Source organism: Sturnira hondurensis, unplaced genomic scaffold, assembly GCF_014824575.4.
Source record: "Sturnira hondurensis isolate 20B ecotype Veracruz unplaced genomic scaffold, ASM1482457v3 Scaffold0006413, whole genome shotgun sequence".
Classification (NCBI taxonomy): domain Eukaryota; kingdom Metazoa; phylum Chordata; class Mammalia; order Chiroptera; family Phyllostomidae; genus Sturnira; species Sturnira hondurensis.
The window spans coordinates 47,625,334-47,646,606 of NW_028079044.1; the positions used below are offsets into that span (position 1 = coordinate 47,625,334).

Here is a 21,273-nt window from a genome sequence, read left to right on the forward strand (position 1 = left end):
ATATAGTCCGTGAGGTTTTTCAGTTTGCTGGCTAAGTGCTCAGATATCTGGGCATTTGGAGAGATTCAGAAACATGGTACCCCAGCCACTGCCTCCCTGGAGTCCTCTCTCTCCTTCATCTGATAACCCAGAAGAGGCCAGACATTGCCTTTCCCCAAGTGTTAGTTAACTTGAACATCTTTCCTTCATAGGGTCATGCTATTATCTTACTTAAAAGTCTTCAGGGCCTCCTTCCTGCCCCCAGGATCAATTCTAAGTTCCTTAAAGTAACACGCTGGATATCGAACCTCTGCTAGCCCACTCTTTCCTCAGCCATGGCGCCCACCGCCTCGCTGCACAAATCCTTTGTCCTAGACTCTCCTCTCTCCTCCCTGTTCTGCAGACACGAGGCCTTTCCTGTCTCCGCCCCCGCCAGTGCTGTTTTCTTAGCTGGGAGTCCTCTTCCATTCGTTGTCTCCCTCCTGTACTCAGCTCAAGATATCACCTTTTCTGTAAACTTTGCCTTAAATCACCCCGTTGGAATGGACCACTGATTTGGGGCAAAGCAGCTAAATAGTTCAAAGCACAAAACTCTGTCTCTGTGTCTGAGTCCCATCTCAGCCACCATGTAGACACATAACCTTGAATGAATCCTCACCTACAAAATGGGAATTAGAATGTTGCCTCACTTATGGGTTATTTCTGAGGCTTTACTGAGACAACCATGCAGAAGATGGAGGCGTGCTCCCCTGGCATGCAGTAAGAGCCCAGTAATGGGGAGCCAGTGCTTATTTCTCCCTCCCACTAAGTGATGTCTTAGGGGATGCAGACCTCCTCTTGAAAAATTATACCATTCTTGGGGTCCAGCATGTTGCTTTGCCTATATCGGACATTTAACCGACATTTGCTGATGTTATTTTTAACCACATGAAAAAGAAAAATTCACAGTGAGTCTGGGATACCTGAGAAAAGAGACAGAAGCTACCTTATAGTGTAGGAGAGAGCACAGGCATTGCCAGTGGACTGACCCAGAGCTAGGTTCAGAGGTCACCTGTACAACATACTTCTGTGTCGATCGAGTGTTATTAGCCCAGACTCTGGAATGAGACTTTTGGGGTTGGAAGCCAGGCTGTAAAATTTTTCTGTTGTGCAACTTACTTCATTGCCTGAGCCTCAGTTCTCTCATCTTTAAAATGGGGATAATAATACCTCCCTCCAAGGGTTGCCATGAGGATTTCATGAGTCACTGTACATAAAGTATTTGGAACAGTGACAACCCACATGTAGGTGTTTGTATTATTAAGGTGCCCATTTTGCTGACCCCATAACTGCTGTGTCTATGAGCAACAGAGGAACAGTAAGTGGGAATCGAGGTTGTTGTCTTCACTTCAATTCGTGGGCAATGCCACATAAGAGGGAGACCGATTTTGATTTTGGTTCTTGTGTTTTTTTAGACTGGGGAAAAAACTCTTGCCTTGGCAGAATACTTGGATTATTACACGGAGTAAGACCACCAGAATAGACACTGACATTGTCACACATTTCGGTATGGGTCCTGGATCCTGTTATTTTAACTTCTGACCCCCATGAAAAGGTCAGCTGGTCAGGCTCCAGGTGAGGGACCATCAGCTCACAAAGGAATTTCACCTGGTAGCTTTGTTCTTTCGTATTTACCTTGAAGAAGGAAGCAAACTTTGTATGGCCGTGATAAACAGAAGAACGATAAACGCACAGACCAAGTTTGACTTGAACACTTCATCCCTCATTTGAGAATACTGTAATTAAAAAAGAAGGAGAATACATTACTTCCCAGCAGAGTTGGGCATTTGGAAGAGTTACGTTTTACCAGTGTTTAGAGTTGGAGGGAAACGGCAGGAAGAGATAAAACAAATAAAGATTTTTTAAAAAATTGATAGGAAATCATATCGTATAAAACCCTTCCGAGTGTGGTCTCCCCCCGCTCTCCACTTTCCCTGGGGGCCCAGGGGGAGGAGATGTCCCTTCACAGGCAGAGGGCTTGGGAGAGGGACTTTGCCTGAGCTACCCCTTTCTTCTCCCACTGAAATAGCATCGCTTTAACAAAACAGAAGAGCACACACCCACATATTTAGCAAATCAAACTCACATTGACTTTCTCCATGAGTAAACCTAAGTCACTGAAGGATCTTGCTCCATTTTGTGTTTGGTTTGGGGACACAGGGGAATCTTTTACCAGAGAGAGACTTTCTGCCTCCTTTTTCGTTAAGCTACTGAAAAATACATTCAGAGACTCTTCAAATAAAAAGTAGCCCCAGTGATCCCCAGCAAAGGCGGCCCTTTCATTTCCTGCAGGGAAACCAAGACTGATTGACCAATAAGCCTGCAGCCTTCTGTGGCCTGCTTGCGGCAGCCCCGGGGGACAGTGATAACTTTATTCTGATTATCCAGCGTACTCAGTAAACTCATTACCCGGCCTTAAAAGCTTCTGGAAGGTCAGCACTGAATGTGTATTTGCCTTAGTCCTGCCTAGTTTTCGGAATCATTTAGGAGTCATTAAACTGAGGAGTAATCCATTCAGAAGGAGGAAAGGACTCTTAAAAGGGAAAAAGACCTTAAAACTAGCCTAACCCAAGCTCCTTCTTTTCCCTTCCTGCCAGAGAGGCCTAGGAATTTGCCACAGATTGCATGGCTTACAGATCACTTTTAGAGGGAGGGGGCAGAAAGCGAAGCCTGGCTTTGGAACATTGTCATCCCTGACTTGAATTTTACAGAGTTACTTTATGAAGCAAGCCAGTCCACAGAGCCCTGATAATGCCTCAGGCTCCCTGTCCCAACACCAGGAGGAGGAGGTCATGGTCAGGTTAATGAAACAGCATCCGTCCAACCTCTGTCGGTATGGTAGCCACAATCAACAGGTGTGTGACTTTTATTCCCTGGTTTACTTCCGGGCGTGGTCTGGGTTTCAGACTGAACTGATGGCTCATTGTCATGGCTGAGATTTGGGGAAGGGCCATGGTCTGCAGCTGGCGAGCTCCGTGAAGAAGCACAATGCTGCTCAGGGATTCATACTCAGTACTGTGACCACAGGGCCCCTGTGGGTCAGAGCTCCTTCTACCCTCCTGTCCAGAAGCCTCTGTCCATGTTCAGACAACCTGCTGGTATCTGGAAGGGAACCAGGAACATGTTCTGAAGAATCACTGAAGCTGTCCCCGCTCCCAAGGACGCCATAGAAAACCCACGTTACTAATAACTGCAAAGGGCACCGCTTATGAAAAGGGCAAAGTCATAGAGACCCGCACACACCAGCTTGAAAATAAATGAGTTAGCCACAAAGCAGTTACTTTGAAGAAGGAGAACTTAACAACCAGTTGCAATGGGCCAAATTATTCTGTTGGCTGACTGATTAATTTCAAACTGACTTGGCTATCTAGATTTGGTAATGATGTTTTTGAAACAACAATAATAATTTGTAGTGTACTTGACCTCTCTCTCCCTCCTTTTCTTCATCTTCACCATTGTCATCATCCTCATCAACTCATTATCACTCTCATCATCCTAGCATCTCGGAGTGGTAAGGGACCACGGCCTTCAGGAATCCTTTTCATAACATCCCTGATATCACCTATTGCTTATCTCCAGGTGACCTTCTCTGCTTTGTTGGAGGATGTGGGTTTCTTTTCTCTGAGCTGGGGCAGGACATCCCAAGGTTTTGAACACTTTCAACTTGAACACTCCTAGTGGCCGAGAGCTCACTTCTTTGCAGAGTTTCCTTTCATCATTATCGGTCCATTTGCACTGCGAAAAGTTCCTTTCCTATAGATCCCACACCCAAGTCTCTGACTCCTTTCCTGACTGTTTCTTACTGATGACTTTAAAAATGTTACATAACCATCATTTGTTCAGACTAAAGTTGCATAAGATCTAGCGTTTTTCATTTCCTTCCGGTGGGAAGCTGGTGGAGACCAAGTGGGAAGACTTAGTTTGCCTTCAGATCCTCCACTGTCAATGTTTCACTGGGAGCCAACACCTGGAGGAAGTGCCCGAGCCAGTTGTAGTGAGGTTCATGCCGATTGCAAGGGCTTCCTTTGAGAGCATAGATTAGAATTTGATTTTTATTATTTGTCAGTCTGTAGGGTTTTGGTTGATTCAGGAAATGGCCATAGTCTAACGTAACAAGTTTGGGTGATAATGACTAATAATTCGGGAATTTAACCTCTCTTCTATTGTTAAATTTGTAAATTCTATACCTACCACAATGCTGGCGCTATGCTACATGCTGTGCGTGGATGATGTCATTTAATTATGACAACACATTGAGGGAGATCCTATTTATCACATCCCCATTTTGCATATAATGAGATTGAGGGTTAGAATAATTGAGTGACTCAACCAGGACTTTACAGAGTATAAGTAGGGAATCCAAAGAGTTTGACCCCCCGGCCCCAGCATAAGGTTTCATTGGCTCCTCCATCTACTACTACTTTGCTATTTTCTAGGTAAGGTCATCTTCACTGGGCATACAATAGTGTGTCTTGGTATATATACTTCAATGCTGTGGTTTATGATACAAAGAAATGACAGCTTCCTACTCGATTTGATCAGAATGAGAATAGGGCTCCCTTCCTAGGAAGTGGGACACAAGAAACTCGTGTTCCACTTTGTCCATGTCTGGGGGTGCTGTCCCTGGATCCTCTTGGGAGGCATCTTCAGAAAGGAACTCAGGGCCTTGAGGGTCTGTGGGTTCCCAGCTCTGTTACAGGAAGCCTGGGACACAGATTTGACCACACAAGGAAACCCCTTCTGGAGTCGTCAGCCACAGAGGGATGGCTGGGGAAGCTTGTAGAGGTGATGGGGAGTTTCCGGTCTCCTGTGTTTCTATGTCCGAGGCAGGCCTGGGAGATCTCCCCAGGTGTGTGTGGGGAAAGTTACCCTGAGTGCCTAGGTTCTCGCCTTGAACTATGAGATACAAGGTACTACCTAAATCTTTACATCTCTACATGATGTAATTATCTATCTAGCTAATGGTTCAAAGGACAACCATACTTTTGTCCAAGTGTGCATGCGAGATTACAAAATTTTATAGGTAGAGTAGATTGTATTTCTCGCCTTGGTCTAACTCTACTTAGTGCCAATTTCACTCAGTAAAATCTCTCAGAAATGAGCCGTTAACTCCTGCCCGCGTATTTCCAACAGTGGGGGAAATCATCTGCTCACTTGAGAACCCATTTCATCTTTGGATAAATCTAGTTTGCAGAGAGATAATTTCCTAGCATATCTTTCATTAGTATAAATTAATATGTTTGTTAAATTAAAGAAGAATCTCAGCCAGGACCATCTGCTCATTTTCACAAGTGAGGGAATTTAATCTCATTCTTTTGTGAAATTCCTCATTATGTATCATGACAGTGGCTAGAGCATCCTTAAATTAGACCATTGGGGTAAAAGGCATAATTGCAATGAAAGTGCGAGGGACTAATTTGTAGTCATTTCCTCTTTTGAAATAGCCTGCCTTCCCTGGCTTGGTGTCTAGTGTCTAGCCACAGTCATTACCAGGAGCAGTTCAGTGGGGGACAGGTGTGTCTGAGGAAATCTCTCACCGGCATACTTCTTCCCAAGCCACCTGACTTCTGCACAAATGTGGTTTTCCTCATGTTCAGTAGAATTGCCAAGAAACTCATCAACGTATGTAAGATGGACAGCTTCACAAGTGTGAGGCTGGAATGATGTCACCCAGGGATAGAATGAGACCCTTAATGGCAATATGTTTCTCAATGCTATACTCTCCCTTGGTTGTGTGTGTGTGTGTGTTTGTGGGGGTGGTTGACTGATGCGTGAGCAGTCCGAGCAGAGGTTTACAAAGCTTCCATCCCACCATTCTTCCAGCTCCCCCGCCCCCAAGTCCCCCACCCTTGGAAGGAGGACTCTCCCCTACTGGACTCATCCATTACCCAAGCCAGGGTGAGGCCGAGAGAGGGGCGCTCATTCCCGTGCTCCTTGCCAGAGCCCCTGGTTGCAGACGATGGTGATGTCTACACATGAAGCGTGAAGCTTGCTTCAAGGACCGTGCCAATAACCTTTGGGTTGAAATCTTCATAGTTCTGTCATTTTAGACTACACTATTATAGATGGCATGGGCTGAAAATGTCTTATTATTATAATGTCATAATGTGTTATCATGTCATAATATTATAAATGTCATATTATATAAAATGTCATCATATTATAGATGACATGGGCTGAAAATGCTGGCTTTGTGCGACTGAAGCTAGTTAATCAGTCTGATGAGAAGGCAAGTAAAAGAGCCCTTGGTTACATGTGTCTACCTAAAGGGAAGGAGAAATAGCAGTAACTGTACAAGAAAATATCAAGAATATAAAGGACTGTGACAAAACCACCACTCGAATAAGGGGTGATTTTGTCCCCCCAAGGCCCTTGTAATCTGTCCTTCCTTCTTGAAGGAGGTGGCCTAAATATTCTTACTATTTTGGGTCTTACTAGAGCAGCAAAAATATGACAGTAACCCAAGCTTCCAAGAGAAAAATGTCTGTAAAAAATAAGGTCATGAAAATGATTGGATAGTGTCTGGTTCAGAAAGTGAGAGAGAGCACCCAAGACTGTTTGGATCATGCTCTGTTCCTACCTCCCCACATCTACATAAGAAGTGTAGTGTTTCAGCAACTTCGGAATGTCTCCAGGAAGAAAAAACATGCATTTCTTCCCTCATTACCTGATTCCGGAGTCCAACATCTTAATCTATCAAATGGAATGATTCCGTCAGGTAGAAGGTAGAATGAATCCATTTTAATTCATTCATTTGCGTAGCCTCTTTTGCTTTGCAAATTCTTCCTTAATTATCCTGTTCTGCTCATAACTCCAACAGGAGTTGATAGGAAGAAGCATTTCAAAGTTCGTGATGCATTTTTTCCTGAAATCTGTTAAGCCTCCATGTAACTCGGAGTCTCTTTATAAAGGACAGAGAAAACAGAGAGACATTCTGGACAGAGATAAGAACCAATTGAACTCAACTGAAAGATGATCTAATGGCTTCCTTGGGTGACAAATCCTTGCGTTCGTGTGGCTGCCGACGGAAGAAGGGCCACATTAAATGGATGTGCTGAAAATACTCAGCACAGAGCTTGACTCCTAGCATACTCTCAGTATACAACTTTGTGTGTTGATACTTATATTTAGGTGTCCGTGAAAGTCGTGGCCCTGGTGCCCTGTGGTACAAGACATGTTACGATTGTTCCTGCTCACCATTTTCAGTGAAGCCAGTTTTTGAGAGAGCTCCAGAAGTGTGGGATTTCTTTTAAGTGGCGGTGTAGCCTCACCTGGATTTGGGCTGGCATAGGATCAGTCAGAAGAAGAGGGAAAAGAACTATTGCATTTATTCAAACTTGTGTTACATGAGTATTTTGTCTTCTAATTTTTGCACCGGTCTAATGCGGAGCAGGGATTATGATCATCGCCATCTCAGCGAGATCCCCGTGTCCTGCGTCACCTGCACCCAGCCCCTCGGTGGCAGGAATGGGGTTCGTCACATCTACTCAGTCATCAAGTCCACGTTTTTTGCTCTTTCACTGAACACCAAACACTTGTAAGAGGAATGGAGCTTTTGTATATGTGGGGGGGTGTCCATCTGAGTGACAGGAAGCTCTCGAACTGTCAGTATCCAATAATGATTCACAAACTGGTCAACCCTGCATTGTACCCTCAAAGTGGGCTTTGAACAAAGTCTGTCTGATGCCTGAGCCCAGGCTTCTAGGATCACTGTGAGCCTAATGAAGATACACCTTCTAGGTCTCTCTGAAGCCATACTGACCTTGAGTGTAGACCTGGGACCTTCTGGTGTGACCTCATGTCCCAAGGCATGAGGCAGGTGACTAGCCCAAGCCCTGACATGCAGCCAAAGACAGAGAGAAGTGGCTGGAGACTGAGGACAAGAGAATCCCAGAAGGGTTTTCTCGAAATCTAGGCCCCCACCCCTGCAAAATCAGAATCTTGGGGGACAGAGCGACGGGCATTTTAAACAAGATCCCAGGGAAACCTCAAGCTTGGAAACGACTAGCCTGGGACAAAGAGGCTTTTATTGCTGAAATCTGTAACAGTGACAAAGGAGGTCTTTTCTTCAAAAAAAAGTTTCAGAATTTAACAGAAAGACGCTATCACTGAAGGAAGGAAATCTGTCCTCACTGATACAGTTGGACCGAACACTTGCTAAAATGCCTACATCAAAAACAGAAATTCCAAGTTAATTCTGAAGTGTATGTTAAATGTATCTTCCTCTCTACGCAAAATGGAAAAGTTGCCGCATTCTGAGATTGGTCCCAGTGTTTCTGCATCACCAAACTGAACGAAGTCTCTCCAAACAAGTGTCTCTATGGTAATAAGCTTTCCCAAAGCACTAAAGGTTTTGAGTTGGTTTTAAGTAATTATAATTCCTTGCCTTCCTCATCCTAAGCTTTATTCAGAGCCTTGTCCTAGGAGAGAAGGAAGAACCAGAGACTGAGAAACATCCCCTTCTTGCTAGTTAAATTCTTCCCCATACAGAGAACATTCGCAAATCAGTGAGGCAGAGGTGAGCGCAAGGAAGGACAGCAGCAAAGACAAGTGTGCAGATCACAAAAGAACTGTAAAGACCAGAACACAAAAACATGCACCTGAAAACATCAACGTCAATAATAAAAATGACAGGTAGATCCTGCTCGACTCATCAAGCTGGCAAGTTTTTAAAAGTATAGGCACAATTTTTTAAGGGCAATTTCAGAATGCTCATCAGGCATTTAAAAATGTGCCTTCTTTCACTCCCATTTTTAGGCCTCGATCCGAAGAAGACAGCTAAGCATGGATGTATGATTAAATATGACACGGGCCAGCCCCATGTAGGGTATAATTAACAGTAGTGAAAAACTGAGGGGGAACAAAGCCAACAACAGTTAAAACGCGCAAGGGAATAGCACACAGTTAGAAAATAATTTCTTCGTAACTTCACACTTAACACTGTGGGAAGAGGTCCAACGCCCTTTGCGTCAAGTGGTCCCACTTCAGAAAAGGAGTCATGGAGGTGTGTGTGTGGCGTCACACTCGTGAAAGATGAGAGTGACCGGTGCCTGCATGCTATTGGCACCGGGTGATTCTCCTGGTTGGAAGGCCACTGACATACCATTCTCCTCTTTCTGCCATAGGTGCTTGGTATAAGCTTTTATTCTGGAAATACGTTCTTTTTTAATAAGAAAAAGTCGTATATAATAAGAGAAGAAGTCCACTATGACTGCCAACATGTCTTGTTCCCTGAATCTCTTTGCAGTAGTTCTGATTTTTGTTTGCCCCTGAGATCTGCAAGCTCCTTTAGCAGATATGAACCTGAGACTGAAGGGGGGCAGCGGATTCTTCTGTGAGGTCTGGAAGGACTTGGAGCGGACCTTCGATGACTGGGTTAGGGCCCCCACCCGCATGCCGGGGTCCACCCTGAAAGTCCTTGTGTGGTTGCTGGGCAGTGAAGACGTTGAGACCCACCCACTGATGCGTCCTGGCCGAGGCCCAAGATCTGGGCCACGTGACTTGTCACTCACACAGGGTGATTTTTGAGAACAAGAGGAGGCGTTACTAATAGTTGTATTGAAAATGGATGTAAACCAGCACCGTCTCAGGCAAACCAGGTCACGCAGTCGCCTTGGTCACGGGCTCAAAGCACCAACTATGCGTTTCATAGCGGCGGAAACCAGGGGACAGGATAGGAAAATGGCCAGGCCTCCCGAGTCATGCGCACACTTTTCTGAGGCTTAGCTGGAAAGATTCCTGCATGTGTGCCACTTTGAAATGCCAAGGCAGGGAGTTAAGTGGGACTTTTTAGTCTTTTCTCCTGAAACACCACAGCCAGAGAGTCAGATCAAAGCTGACCTGCATGGCCTGACCAGTGTAGCTCAGCTGGTTGGGTGTTGTCCCCCAAAGCAAAGGGTCACTGGTTCAACTCCCAGTTGGGGCACATGAGAGAGGCAACTGATCGATATTTCTCTCCTATTCTTTCTCCTCCCTTTCCCTCTCTCTCAGAATAAGTAAATAAAATCTTTAAAAAAAACACAACAAAACTGACCTATGTCTTCTGGCTCTTTAGAGTTCACTGAAACAATGCTCTGAGCCCAGCTAGCTACAGGGGTGAAGCACTCTCCTTGAATGTTCTCCCCAGTCTGAATCTTCATTCATCCCACAAGCCTTTCTGCAACACCAGGAGGCACCCAACAGTCCGGGTGCGTGATGCTGTGGATAGATATGCCAACTTTATACGCAAATGTGACTGGGAAAGGTCTGAATGGCATTTCAAAGGAGCTTTTGTATTCTCCAGTTCACTAATAGAGGGGGAGAGGTGAATGGGTTCCCTGATTTGCATATCTTTTTGCTGTTGAAACAGAGCAAAGCCTTTTCTTCCCCACAACATTTCCCAGGGTAAGGTCATTATTTCCATTTCCACTTTTCCTTTTGGAAAACATGCTTTTATGGTGCAGACTTGCTCCCCCAAAGCTGGGTGGGGCAGTTGCCCGGGCTTCGATGTTACGAAGACCATATGTCTTTTAACGATTCTAAGATACTTAACTCCCCACCCCCCTCATGTTGTAGTGTCTTTGAAATCAGATTGTTCTTGATATCTGTGGAGTCTTCAAAGCTTTGAGTTCCTCCAGAGAGGCCTGCAAGTGCTCCTACTGGTCACCAGGGGGCAATATAATTCTCTGAGGTTTTATTTAATGCACAGTTAGGCTGTGAGCTCAGGCAGCAAACCTATACAGTTTGTTTTTCGAAGTTTAGACTCTTGGAGAACTCTTTTTTTTCCCTTCATCTGACCAAACCCAGGAATGTGGGTTTCCTCTATCCTCATCTGCTGGGTGGGCTTTTTTGTTGTTGTTGTTCATTCTTACACTGGAGGTGTAAGCCCAGTTTACTAGGGGGTGGAGGGTGGGGGAGAGGTCCTCTTAAACTCCCCACATTGGTCGGTTTTCTTAGCACTGTATAGAAAATGGCAGAGCCCCAGTCGGGGGTGGCTTAGAGTCACTGAAATCTGTCAGTGGAGACCTGTGACCTCTGCTTCGCCTCTGAGAGGCTCCTCTCGCCCTTGGTAAGCAGGAGAGCAGTGTGTTTTCTGAGGGCGCAGTGAACTGACACACGCACGTAACACCAGGCTCAGAGTCATGCTCGCTGGACGGCGCACTAATCCCGGCATCCTGTGGGTTTGAAGGCCCCACTTCCATTTCGGTCAGGCCCCAGGACTGTTTCCTGTTTCATCTCCCCCTTAAACTCCTGCTGCGTGCCTGGAACCCCATTCAAGGTTCGAAAGGGAGAGGCGGGAGGTAACACAGGCTTGTCTCCTGTACAAGGGTCTGGGAGGACAAGTCCCCGGACAGTGTGGTGAACAGACAAGACCCTGGCTTTGGGGGTCACTGTGGGCTCACAGCCCCTCCACTGATGGCTGGAGTCTGGATTTCTCTGTCAGTTTCATTTCATCACTTAGAAAATGAGGCGTCTAGTAACATCTACCTCTCGCTCTCCTTGTTACTCTATTTGTGCAGGCAGCTTAGACTAGCACATGGAGCTGGATAAACACCTAATGATTGTTACTTATTTCCGTCGGTGTATCTTCTGCTCAGCAGTAACGCGGCCCTAGAGAGGGCTCGGAGCAGGAGTCAGTGCACCGGGGTGTCTCTGTGGCATGGGGGGGCAGAAATTCTCTGATGTGCCCCAGCGCCCTAACCCTGGGGACCCTGTGCCATGCAGAGCACATGCTAAATGGCTGGATTGTGGCAGGTAAGTCCTGCCCTTTGCTTCTTCTAGAAGAACCTCCCCCCAGAAGTTGCCACAGAGATCGACCTTAGACATCCTGTTCCTCCCCGGCTCCATTCCTACCCCAATACCAGGTATCTGCAGACAAGATTCAATAAAAAAAACACATTAGAAATCATGTTTGCAGGGCTCAGGTCATTAGTGAATCAAGTATATCTTTAAGAAGAACAAATAAAAGGGTTTTGTGTGGGTCTGGACACTGGCAGACACCAGCCTTTACAGCAGCTAATTGAGAAGATTCTTTGCAAGCCCAGTCTGCTCTTCCTAGTTCCTTCAACATAGCAACCAGGAAAGAAAATGCATTTAATTTGGACCTCAAGCCCCCGATTGTATTATGAATCAGAGACGTCCACCTGCCATTTGGCACAGGGGTGGGAGGAGAAGTTGTGAGAAGCAAAATGTTGTGTTGGCACAGACACAATGCACCAAACTGGACTGCTGATGAAGATTTAGTTTTGGAATCTGCCACCTTTAGGGGGTTCCTAGACTTCACTGGGAGTGGTGCGTGTGCACAGCAGTGTGAATGCTCCAAACTGAGGGACGCAGAATCTCCCAGGAAGCTGACCCAATTCACACAAAAATTGCTCCCTGGGGCTTTGCAGAGTATCAGATCAGACTCCCAAAATTTGCTCGCAAGTACCCTGCTGCTCTTGCCAAGGCTCTTAACAGGTACCAAGCACCACCAGTGCTCAGTCGAGGGCGGCCTGTCGGCGTCCATTGGTGCCGGGGCGCAGCCCAGTTCAGCCAGGACGGCGCCTCCCACAGTGCTTTACAGTTCAGAGCTGGGCGGAGGAAGGGGCGCTGGAAAAGTCATCGTCAGCATGGCTATGGCTGCCGTTTTTGGACACTTCACCTAACGAAGGCAGTGCTTGAAGCCTTCCATGCAAACCTGTGAAGGAGGCATGTTCATGATCCTCACTGATGGCTCATGCTCAGAGAGGCTACTCCACTTTTCAAAGGTCACACAGCAAAGCAGTAGCAGAGGCAGATTTCAAACTCAACTCTGGGTCCACAACCCATCTTCTTTCTATTATGCCTACATCAGGGGCCAGCAGGGAACTGGGGAAATGGGAGAACACAAGTCCCCTACAAGCTAAGTAAGACAGAGTTTATCACTAGTGCTTCTGCGAAGTTATTGGATGCCTTCATATTATGTTACAAGGATTGCAGCTGACGAGAATGAACTTAAAGGCAAAGGCAAGTGGGTGCTAATGTCACTTGGGTTGATAATATCAAAGTGGAAGGAACGCCTGTCATGCTCACTGGGATAAAGGGCTCCTTGTTCTGTCCCTTCTCTTTTCCTTCGAGAGCCATGCTCGAGGCTCTTTATTTAAAAGGCATCTCCTCTCATGGCCTTCAGTCTACTCATGATTGTCAAACAGAAAAACAAAAGACAACACCAAACCAAACAAGCAAACGAACCACAAACACACCAACCAAAACCACAGCCCCTGGACCCTCTCTGTGGTCCCGCGAACATTTATGACAATTTACTTCAGAAAAAGAGCCACTCCAGAGACCCAGCTCTACCTTGTGCTCCAGGCTGGAGTCTTTAAACATCAGTGAGAATGGCTTGATATGCTCTCTTCTCAATTTATCGCCACTCCGCAAGTCGATGGTGTGTTCTATTCGCTTGTTAATTTCCTCGGGCCCAGACTGGACATGCAAAGCTTGTGCAAGATGGTTTGGAAGTAGATTTATTGAATTTCTTGTTAGGGCAGCCAGAGTCTAGGGGGAAAGCACATGCAAACACAATAAAACTGCTAGTCCCCTTTGGATTAAAAAGAAATGCAATGTTTTTAAATTAGGTGGCATTGCAAACAGTAACAGCATTCCATGCAGTTGTATTCAGTGAAACCTACAGAAGTTGGTCAGTTAGCATTTAGTTTAGAGAAACACAACCTGGTAAGTTAGCACATCGAGAGGGACACACCCCTTCCTCGGTGTAGGTGCACTGAATTCTTTTGGTTCAGTTATTGGGAGAGTTGTCAGCTTGGAAGTGTTCATCAGGACCGTTTCTCTAACCAGCCACATCTCTGGTACGAGAGAAAGAGAACCAATACAAACAACCGAAAGTAAAGTATATCCGAAAAGCCCACAGAAATGATCATGTCCAGCCAAGTAGATTCCACATTTTCGTGTGGTCTTTCCGTTAATGGTGGTGGAGACTTGGGGACATGTGACTTGCATTTTTTTTTCCTTAGCATTCCTCATGGACATACAGCCAAGTGTGCCAAGATCTCCTTGAACTTGATAACAATTGTTAGGTTTTTACGTTTGACAAATGTTTTTCTCCCATAGACATGATATATCTATATTTTCATATAGATATATGTGTTTAATTTCCTTTAGGCAAAAAATGCAAGCGGCTGCAGCCTCTCCATTTCACAGGGTTAATTAACCAGCAGGAGGTGCGAGAAGGCGTGACCACTGTGGTTGGTCACTGGGTGTGGCTGCATGGGTGCGGGAACAGCGTTAGCTTATGCAGACGCATCAGGTTTGGCAGGGAGGCAGGCCCCTGTCTCTAGGTAATTCAGTGCAGGTGACGAGACCGACTGGCTGGATCTAGCCGAACGCAGTGCTCACTTACAGCTCCAACATAAGACAACTTCGTTGAGAAAACGGGGGATTGCAGCTGATGGAAATGCTTATACAATACAAGAATGAATTCTTCGTTTCATGTGCTCATAATGGCAAACCTCCTTTTCCTCACCCTGTGTATGTCCCAAAGGTACGAGGTACCAGAGAGATTATGGTACTCTGCCCCCGAGAAATTTCCCTGGGCAGACGCAGAGGATGGGGGGCATCTGTAGAGTGGGGCAGCGAAAACTCCCCGCCGCCCCGCCTCCACCCACACCCACTGCCTCTGCTGGTCTCTGCCAGCCCCTCAGCTTGGCCATGCTTGGATGGAGCAAAGACTGGCCTGAGAGAAGGTGATAGACTCATTGAATGGCAGCCTGTGACAGCTGACAGCCCCTCGGAGGCCCTTCTGCCCGGATCCTTTCTATATCTTTGAGCCTCTGGGAGATAAGAGTCACCAGCTCATGGGCAGCTGGGTCAGATCCTCTGACTTCAGAGCCAGACCCTGGGCCTTGACCTCCCAGAGCCTTTTAGCCCATTCCAGAAAAATTCTTCCTATCATGCTGTTGGACTCTCCATTTTCACCTTCGTGGAGACATTCTGGGTAACCTAAATGCTGGATCTCTGAAAAATTCCATAGCAGGACTTCCTCACTGCTAGCATTTACTGCATCTGTCATCGGCAGCCCCAGGGTGGAGTGGTATGCACCAACATGAGAAAGGGAAGTACATGCTCATAGGGCACTGGAGCAGTTAATTTCTACTCTGAGTTACCCCAGAGGCTACCACAGGGAAAAACATAGATGTCAGGGGGAGGACAGCAGGAAGGGAGGTAAAGAGAAGGGCTGGAGTGGAGAGAAGGAAGCAGGGGCCAGTGTTCCACAAAATTAACCAGCAGGACCCATGCAGGGCCAGAGAGCCCAAGCCCCTGGGATTCAACGCATCAGAACAGTGTCCCCGAAGGCAGAGGACAGAGACTGTCCACTGCTCCATGCACCTCCATGGGCTTCCTGGGTGGAATCCTCTATAAACAGCTTAGAACATGACAACATTTCATTCTCTGTCTTGGAAAGGAGGTGGAAAAGACGCTTAAGCTGACTTGGTCTGGGCATGCATTCTGGCTTAGCGATGCCCCGGTGCCCCCAGCGAGTGCTTGGAGCTGGGGCCCAACAGCTAAAGATCTGCGGACATTCATCATTCCACGTGTCCATCCCACTCTGTAATTTGCATTCTCTCGCAGTTTTCTTTCTTTGAACTAAATTGGGCCTGTCCACTCAACCAGCCCCTCATGTCTTCAATTGCTCTTGGACCTTTGAGTTTCACAGAGAAAGGGGGGATTCAGGAAACGTTTTCAGGACTGACTTATGCCCATTACAGCAGCAGTTATCAGTTACAGTTATCACAGTTATCACAGTTAGTTATCACAGCCCTAATGTGGCCACCATTTCATGTGAGAACGGTAACTTCTATAACGAAGATGGTATAATTTCAGAATAAAATATGGGTCCTTTCCATTGAATGCTTTTAATTTAATGAATAACTCATTTAAAGAGCTTTGTCCTCATTTTTGTCATCTTGATGGGCATTGGTGAAATGTCATCAGGGGCTGACACTTGTCCCCTTCTGGGGCACCTGGGACATTGGCCACTTTTGAAAGGCAGGGACCAACCCAATCTTTCCCTTTCAAAATTTCCCAAATTCCACCCCTCCTCAATTCCTATTGTCTGTCTATGTGGCTCTTTCAAATGAGAGAAAAATCTTTTCCTTCCATCATGGCCTCCAGGTCATAGTTAAGAGCCGGGGAGGAGCCCTTGCACCAACATGTCACTGATGCTGGGGTGGATAATTCTCATCCAAGACATTATTTTTATTCCTGGCACCCGTATTCCCAGTATTTTATGCACTGAAGACCCAGTGATCCTTTTTCTCAATTACATATGACAATTGTGCCAGCTGTTTGACCAGCAATCTCTCTGGTACCTCGTACCTTTGGGACATACACAGGGTGAGGAAAAGGAGGTTTGCCATTATGAGCACATGAAACGAAGAATTCATTCTTGTATTGTTGTTTATTAATTATTGTATTATTTTCATATGAACAACTGTAAGCCTACTTTTGCCCCACCCTGAATGCTCAAGGGAAGACCAGTCTCAACCCAAGAAGTCAAGTAAATCGGAATCAGGACGGATAACTATATGCTTTCATTCCCTGCCCCCGGCCCCCGCCCCCCATGCACCACTGCAAAGCACGAATGGCTTGGAGGTGACCTTATTTGAAATGAGCACTGGTCCTCCTCTTCGTCCATTGGTAATGGCTGCTAAGATTTGACCATGTGTTCACCGTCAGTGGAGTAACAGACGCTGATATCTTCCAAGAGACCCGTCTGTAAGCAGTACTGGGAAGATGAGCAACGCGTCTCGTTTGCCTGTGTAGAGTTGTACTGGGATGGGCTTGTTTTGAGAGATCATAGCTTTTTCTTTTTAAGATCTGCAACATCAGTGTGAGCAAGTTGGGATCACGTTAAAAATTAGGGTAAGCTTTCAAATATGATTCCAATCCTGAATTGACCTTTAAGAAGTTGAGGCTGTTTTTCATATAAACAACTTAAAGCAGTTGGCTAGAGAATTAGAAAAACAAATGGATGAAATGGAAACAAATGGGAAATGCCATGAGAATAACTGAATTATATATATATATATATACATATATATATATATGTAGTTATATATAATTGCATACATATGTGGATATGTTTCCATGTATAATTGAAGCATATATATTAAATACAGTAACAGGTGTGCACATTTATTTATGTATTACTCTAGCTGGCATTTTCAGATGGTTGGGAGGTCAGATCGGCCAGCACTGGGGTCCACCCAAGTGTGCAGCTGAGCCAGCCTCTCGTAGGAAAGGCCTTTTCACAGAAAGGCACTGCAGGCGGGTCCGAGATGGACCCTAACGCAGATCTGTGCCCTCCTCGGCATCTCCGAAATCACCTTTTCTCTCACAGGTGCTCAAGGCAGATTAAAGCCCAAACGAGAACCAGAGTCCCTTCTGAACCCAAGTTTCTGAACTGAGGGTTTGCCCGAGAGTCTGAGGGTTCTTGTGCAAATGACCATCTGAGGTTCTGGGTGCGGCATCCTTTTATAAACTTCATTGGAATGGGGTGGGGGAAGTCAGGAGCCCTCTGAAAGCTCATCATTTGGTTTATGACCAGAACTCTTCTTTGGGGCTCTATGTATACACTGGAAACCTACTTTTCTACTAATCCTATCACTTCATGGATGGCCTTAACCTTTGGTATTCCTTAATCAGTTTGTGTCGGCAGATAATTTTTTTCCTAGTAAGATTTCAGGCTGAAGGTGTACTTTCTAGAAACATTTAGTCTCGTCGAGTCAAAACCACTTTAGCAATTCTGGATCCCACAGTCTGGTCTCAAAACACCCTCTAAAGCATTTCTGTAGACATTATAAACCAACCTACACAGTTTCAGTGCGAGGTCTGGGGAATTCGCCACTCTGTTTCATCACCAGATCCTCCTGATTAAACCCTTCCCCAAAACTGTGTTCCAGGGAACACAAGATCGAAGGGCTGCCTGCTTGCTCTCAGCATGGTTCTGTGGACCAGTCAGTGTAGCAAACCCGGATTCATCATTTGGGGACAGCCACGGCTCTTCAGCACCCTCCCCGACAGGAGAGCCTTGGTCTTTGTTGTCCATCTCTTTGTCCTCAGGGCCTACGGCAGTGCCTGGCACTAAGGAGCCACTCCATGTGTGTTTGTTGAATGAAAAAATTCTTGTATCCTTCCACCACAGCCTCACAGTACACATGACGGAAATAAAGACGCCATAAGTTGTGCAGAAATGAGACTGGTAAGCTCTGCTTTTTCCAAACTTCTGTGACCACAAAGCCCTCTTTACTTGAATGACCTCTGCACGCTCCGTGGAACGCCAGTTGGGAAGCTGTTGTACAGTTCTCTCCTGCTTTTGTTCATGACTTCCACCCAGTGGACCTGTTTCTGCTCTCTGAGTTAGATCTACGAGGGGGGCCCAGCCCCCCACCCCGGAATTTATAAAACATTGTGAATTTCTTCTTACAGGTTTAAACTTCAGTGGCCTTCAAAGCACTCTCCATTTCATGCAATACACCCATTGACACATTTTTCCACCACTCAAAACAGTTTTTGCACTCATCGATTCTGATGCCTTGTAGTGCTTCTGTCGTTTATTGTTCCACTTTTTCCACATCAGCAAAATGTTTCCCCTTGAGGGCTTTTTTCATAGCGGGGAGGGGAGGGGACAAAAGAAGTTGCTTGGGGTGAGATTGGGTGAATAGGGAGGGTGGGGCATGGGGGTCATGCAGTGTTTGATCAAAAACTACTGAACACTCAGTGTGGTGTGGGCAGGTGCCCTGGTAAATCGCCCATTATGAAATGGGCAAACACATTAAAAAATGTTTAAAAAAATTCACTGAAGTCGAATGCAGCTTCTCACAACAATGCCAGCTGCTACACTGATCCTGATGGGTTCCTGGGACGTTCACCTGGCTGGGGAGCCTATCCTGCAAAGGACCCACCCTCCAGATGATAATTCCAGTTTGGGGGGGTCCCCTCTTGTATTTGTCTTTCTCTATGTGCCCCCCTTTAGTATCCATAGTTTTCTTCCTCAAGCTGGTGGCTTTGACCTGCCCAATGGCTCCTCAGTGACACGGTTTCTGCATCTGGCACACTGTAGAGTGTGCTGCATGCACAGAAGGAAACCCAGTGCAGAGGGCACCTGACTTTGTGCTGGAGCCTGGAACCTGTGCTGTATGATGTATAAGCACTTACTCAGTCCATTATAGTCTATGCATTGGAACAAGGAGCATTTGACTGCATGTCCTGCTGCTACTTAAAAAAACAATTCAGATGTCACCTCCTCCAGGAAGCCTACCCTGAGCCTGCACTTATCCTTAGCACAGCAGTTACTGTGAATTATGATAATTGCCTAATTGTGTGTTTGTCTGTTCTAAGACACTCTGATCTCTTTGAGTGTCAGGAAGGTGGTTTTGTCTATAACTGAATCTCTAGCCTCTGGTAGATTTGGCAGGTTCTTAGTAAGTGTGTGTGGAATGAATGGATGGATGGATGGATGGATGGATGAAAGGTAGTTCCCAGGGCAAAGTTTCCCATCTCTTACTACTAAAACCCCTATATTCATTTCTGTTCTCTCCCAAATGGATTCTACATTTGAAAGGATCCTATTTACCAAACTGTATTTGTTAAATTAAATAAAAGTAGTTTATTTTCCTGTTATTCAATTAAACGCCTTGTTTTTGATCAGCAGGAGGTAAAGGCATCACCATGACAGTGGAATATATTTCCAGCCAAAAGCAAGAACCTTGAAAGGCAGACTCACAATGCTCGTCAGTGTGATGATTTATTGAGGTTCCTGGAATCCAAAGACCTCTTCTCCCATTACTACCATACAGTGCTGGCCGCTAGCGTGCCAGAGATGGAGGACAGGAAGGCAGTCACCTAGAAGGGCTCGAGGCGAGTGCCTAGAGCGCTCAAATTGATGTGATATCAGTGTTTTCAGACGGGTCCCAGAAAGGGCTCTGGGACCAGTGCCTGGACTACTGTCCGCTTGCCTGCCCATCCCCATGGGCCAGCTTGAAGTGCAAAGTTGAAGTCATCAGTGGAAGGGCTTCATCTTGGAGCTCCTCTGGGATGTGAAAACAGCCGTCTTGAGACTTAGCTGTAGGTAGCTGTGGTGGGAGGCCCGACGGTGAGGACCAGCGCGCAGCCGATTTGGGAAAGGCCTAGACTGGATGCTGCCTCCAGCAGCCTCAGTGCCCAGCTGTGGGGTTGTCGCCGCAGGCTGAGATGGCCTTTTCTTTCCCAAAGCCCTTCTTGTCTGGATCTATCTCTGGTGGCCTCTGCACCAAGAAGCAGCTAAGGGCCGATGGCTTTCTCACCCAGCTCCTGGTCCCCCTTCCATGGCCTGTGGGGCAGCGTTTTCCTGCATCCACCTGGGGGGCCGCTGGGGCTCTAGCTCAGACTTGCCCCGTGCAGGGTCAGGGTTGTGAAGCAGGCCGTGACTTGACCTCTCAGGTCCTATCCCACTCCCTGCTCTACCGTTCTAGGCAAACACAAGAAGAAATTGCCAGGCACCGGCTCTGGGTCTGAATAAGAGCACCCGGGGTACCGTCAGAGCTACTTTTTTCTCCCCGTGTTAAAACCCCAGTCCAATCCCCAGAAGAGAAGGCTCTTACTCTTTTTTTGAAAAAAGTTTTATTTGCATTTTTTTCTAAAGAAATCTCACTTTTTAGAAAAGCTTTGAGGTGATCTAGTCTATAATGGTTTATATCGAAGGCCTCAGGGAGAATACCTGTTGCGTTTGAAGGAGGCACAAGTATTTTTTTGCTCAACTCTAGGGATGAGGAGTAGAGATGTGTTTGGATGTGAGAGGTGGTGCTTTTTGGGAAAGAAAGTTCTACGTGCCATTGGGGTGAGCACTGAGTGGGGGGCCCTCGGGAAAAGACCCCCACGGGGAACGGGGAGTTCTCAGGTTGTCAGAACCTGCCATGTAACCATTTTTCCTTCTTATAGGAATGCAGGTGCAAATTCATCCAGTCTCTGTAAACATGGTATGTTTGTTAGAGCCTGTCCCAGCCTTCTCTCTGTACTCAGGGACAGTGAAATATCACATTCAAATTACATGTCTGCTGGGTGTTTAGTTAGAATCCCTTCTTAGTTTCTCTTTTCTTGTTTTGGATATTTATGTCACCATAATCTGCTTTCCAAACAAAGCAAAAGAATGTTTAATGGAGTCTTACTGAGGGAGGTCTATGGGATATCGCCATGGGAAGAGGCTTCAGTAATTTTCATAATACGCTCGTAGCTTCTGCTCTGGGAAACGAAATAACG

At 46.2% G+C, this 21,273-nt stretch overlaps 1 protein-coding gene across 3 annotated transcripts in view; it reads right to left on the bottom strand.

Moving 5' to 3' along the window:
• Positions 1 to 21,273, bottom strand: part of ADCY8 (adenylate cyclase 8) — a 157,120-nt gene that overhangs the window by 41,229 nt on the left and 94,618 nt on the right. For 2 of the 3 annotated variants that reach the window (XM_037048561.1, XM_037048560.1), the window contains exons 8-9: positions 13,318 to 13,515; positions 1,654 to 1,754 (exon numbers count right to left, since the gene is read on the bottom strand). In XM_037048561.1, the coding sequence (XP_036904456.1) occupies positions 1,654 to 1,754; positions 13,318 to 13,515 (299 nt within the window). The remainder of the gene's footprint in view (positions 1 to 1,653; positions 1,755 to 13,317; positions 13,516 to 21,273) is intronic. The other variant, XM_037048562.1, reaches the window with a different exon arrangement.